Below are 3,492 nucleotides of genomic sequence, written 5' to 3'. Positions count from 1 at the left end.
CTCCCGTCCGGACATTTCAACAGCCCCGACTCTCCCATTCCTGATTGTTCCACCGCCCCCACACGTCTCTCACGTTCCCCACCACCCTCCAGGCCTCTATGGCTCTGCCCCTTCTCTTACTCGCGCAACGAACCCACGATGGCGCGCTGCCTCCTCGCCGCCCTCCTCACGGCGTCGCTTCCGCTCGCCCACCCGGACTCCACCTCGTCACTACCCGCCACCACTGCGTACAACGAGCTCTGCCTCCGGGGCTTCCTGCGTGGCCTGCCCCCGACCAATGCGCATGCCTACACGCTCGATGCCAGCTCTGGGGACTTTGCCGTCGACCTTCGCTCTAGCTGCCACATCGTGTTGCCCACGGGGAGCTACCTCGCCGCCTTCAGCGACCGCCTCATGGGTTGCTTTGACGACCGCCGCATCGCGGGCCTCGACAGCATCCGCATCAGGGCCTTCTTCTGCTGGTGGTCCATCACGGGCACCGGTGACCTCCTTTCACTATGTGGCATCAAGTTCCATGCCGGTGTCGAGCTCCATTCATCCAAGCAGCAAGGTGACATTACGCTAAAAGCATAAGTTGTAAGCATATGTTTCAAGTGTTTCGGTTGTTTCAGAGGTATGTTGCAAGGGTTTCGTATGAATGTTGCAAAAGTAGATCGGGATGTTGCATATATTGCAATGGTTGTACACATATGTTGCAAATGTTTATTCCCAATGTTTCATCTGTTTTTTAGATGTATGTTGCAAGTGTGTTTATCTGGATGTTGCATATGTTTCACACATATGTTGCAACTATTTTATCTTGATATTACGTATGTGTTGCAATGGTTTTCAAGTGTTTTATGTGTTTTTTGCAAGTGTTTCAGACACATGTTTCAAACATTTCATTTGTCTTCATACGTATGTTGCAAGTGTTGTATCTGGATGTTTCAAAAGTAGATCGGGTGTTGCATCTCTCCTCGCCTCAATGTCTCCTCTTTCTTGATGCTGGTGATGTTCGGGCAGCGTGGGCCCATGTGGGGGCGGGCGGTGTGGGTGGGGTGTGAGTCGTTCGAGCGGCGCAGAACCCAAGTGAGCGGAGCATGTGGCATGGAGCAGGTGTGGGGCACGGGAAGCAGCGGGCGGCGTAGGTGGGGTGCGAGTCATTCTGAGTGGCACAGAACCTAAGCGAGCGGGGCATGCGGCATGGAGCAGGTGCGGGACGCGGGGAGCAGCGTCCGGACGCAGGCCTAGGGCCGGACGTCTGGGCGCTAGTCTGTCCGTTAAATTTTACTACACAAAGTGACGGGAGATAAAAATATAAGGGAAGGCGTAAACTCAAAGAGTTGATTGGGGTCGGTATTTTGGCTTGTTGGGCCTTGGCCCATTTGCCATAGGCACGTAAATTCCTACTCATTTATATTTTGCAAAGTCTATTATACGATGGGTCAGCTCCTTCGCGGCCACGCGACACGAGCCAGCTCAGTAGTCCCCCAACCCTACCCTACCGCTAACGTGGGAGACGAGGACCTCGCCGGCGTTAGGGTTCCGATGTTAGGGGATCTTTTCACCGGCGGCTCTAGAAAGAGGTTTTGGGGAGGGGCGTGACACGACGGTGGTGGACGGGCGAGACGACGGTTGGGCGAGGTTGGCCGCAGGGCGTCGCGACGAAGCTCACCCGCGGACTGCCCTATGATTAGGAGAGGGCGGGGTCGAGGGGCGGGGGTGGGAGGCAGGTGGCACAGTGAGGCACGTGGGAGCCATCGGCTGCCGGTGGTGGAAACCGAGGCTAGGGGGCCGAGATGGGGGCGAGGACGAGGACGACGCCAGCGAAGGCGTCACAGAAGCTCACCGGCAGCTACCCTGTGATTAGGGGAGGGCGGTGTCGAGAGGCGGGGCAAGGAGGCGGGTGGAGCGGTGAGGCGACAGGAGCCACCGGCCACCAGTGGTGGAAGCCAGGGGCGGGGACGAGGGCGAGGACGATGCTGGTGGAGGCGTCAGTGGCAAAGCTCACCGGTGTCTGCCCTATGATTAGAGGAGGACGGGTAGAGGGGTAGTGGTGGGAGGCGGGTGGCGCGGTGAGGCGACTGGGAGCCGCCAGCTGCCGGTGGTGGAAACCGGGGGCAAGGACAACCCCGACGGGGTCGCACGCTTCTCAAACGTGCGACGGGATCGTCGTCCTTTATATTTTTGTTTTCGAACATTCCTCACAAAATTATTTATTTTTGACATACTATATTTTTTACGGAAACCGTAAACTAGCAGCCTGTTCGTTTGCCTGTGGCTTATCGTAAACGATCGTAAATTTTCAGCCGGAACAGTATTTTTCTCTCACACAAATTAGTCAGCAGTACTTTTTTACGAACCAGCAACGATACGAACCAGCCAACCGAACAGGCTGTAGGAAGATTTCAAGGACAATCCTTACAGTTTAAAATTTAAATTTGTACTGAAGAAAGAGACGTCGGCATTTGGCAAAATATGGGAAAGAATTTTTGTTCCTTATTCAGCGTAAGAATAATTGGCCAAGTTATTATAAAACCTGCAAGATAGAATAAGTAGAGAAAAATGATATGGGATTTTTTTTTCATTTCATCACATCCACAAGACTGAAGAAAGAAAAAATCCACAGTTCACTTCCAATTGTAGACTATGTTATGTACAAACACTAGCTCAACTTCGACTGGTTGTCATAAGGAGCCATTGGCTATAGCTGAATTGAGTACATTCATGATTCAGCTTCTGCACGACAGCCGAAGCAAATGCAAGTAACGAGCAGTAACAACCAATCTCAACGATTAGACAACCTTTGAGATTAATGTGATAAAGCTCTCAGTTCAAACATTTCTGAGACATGACCTCCGCCACATGTGGAAGATAAATGCATTTTTCAGCATAAATAAACATATACAGTACCGAGAAACGCAAATTCAGTCAATAATTGATCGCTTATAAAGGCCAAGAAAAAGGAAGCACATATATATGATGGAGACATCATTCTGGAAACACAAAGGGCAGCATTTCAAACTCAGAACTGACAACTTGTATGTGTTGGGCAGCTCGAACTAGTTCATGGCTTTATGCATTAACTAAATAACTAGGATATGTGTTGACATTTGCAAAACCAAATAAATGAATTTGATCTAATACAATTACTTTGATGTGATAGATGTTGATCCATCCTTCTATAAACGTGGTCAATATTAGACTAGTTTGACATAGAACACAACTAATACAACCTACATTAGGAACGGAGGTAGTACTAGTGAACAGAGCAGCAGCTGTAGTTCAAGGACTGTAAAGGTACACTCAAGGCTTTCGATCTGATGGAACACGAGAAATTGCTTTGGGGGATACTTGTTTGAATGGGGAGATTGCTTTAGGGGTATATCTAGGACTTACAAAACATAGCCCAAGTAACTGGTACAAGATCCTATGATAGTCAAAGTTCAGATGAGAAAACTGAGGCCTGTTTAGTTCCACTTGGTTTTGCCAAATTTTTCAAGATTTCCCATC

At 50.0% G+C, this 3,492-nt stretch overlaps 1 protein-coding gene across 1 annotated transcript; it reads left to right on the top strand.

The window, feature by feature from the left end:
- The first annotated feature begins 138 nt into the window (after nucleotides 1-138).
- LOC136543419 (uncharacterized) lies at nucleotides 139-573 on the top strand. Its single transcript, XM_066535874.1, has one exon. The coding sequence runs from the start codon at nucleotides 139-141 to the stop codon at nucleotides 571-573; it is 435 nt and encodes a 144-aa protein (XP_066391971.1).
- Nucleotides 574-3,492: the final 2,919 nt, after the last annotated feature.

Source organism: Miscanthus floridulus, chromosome 3 (genome assembly GCF_019320115.1).
Source record: "Miscanthus floridulus cultivar M001 chromosome 3, ASM1932011v1, whole genome shotgun sequence".
NCBI classification, from domain to species: Eukaryota; Viridiplantae; Streptophyta; class Magnoliopsida; order Poales; family Poaceae; genus Miscanthus; species Miscanthus floridulus.
Note: the sequence above shows the minus strand (reverse complement) of the source record. Positions and strands in the feature narration are given on the sequence as shown.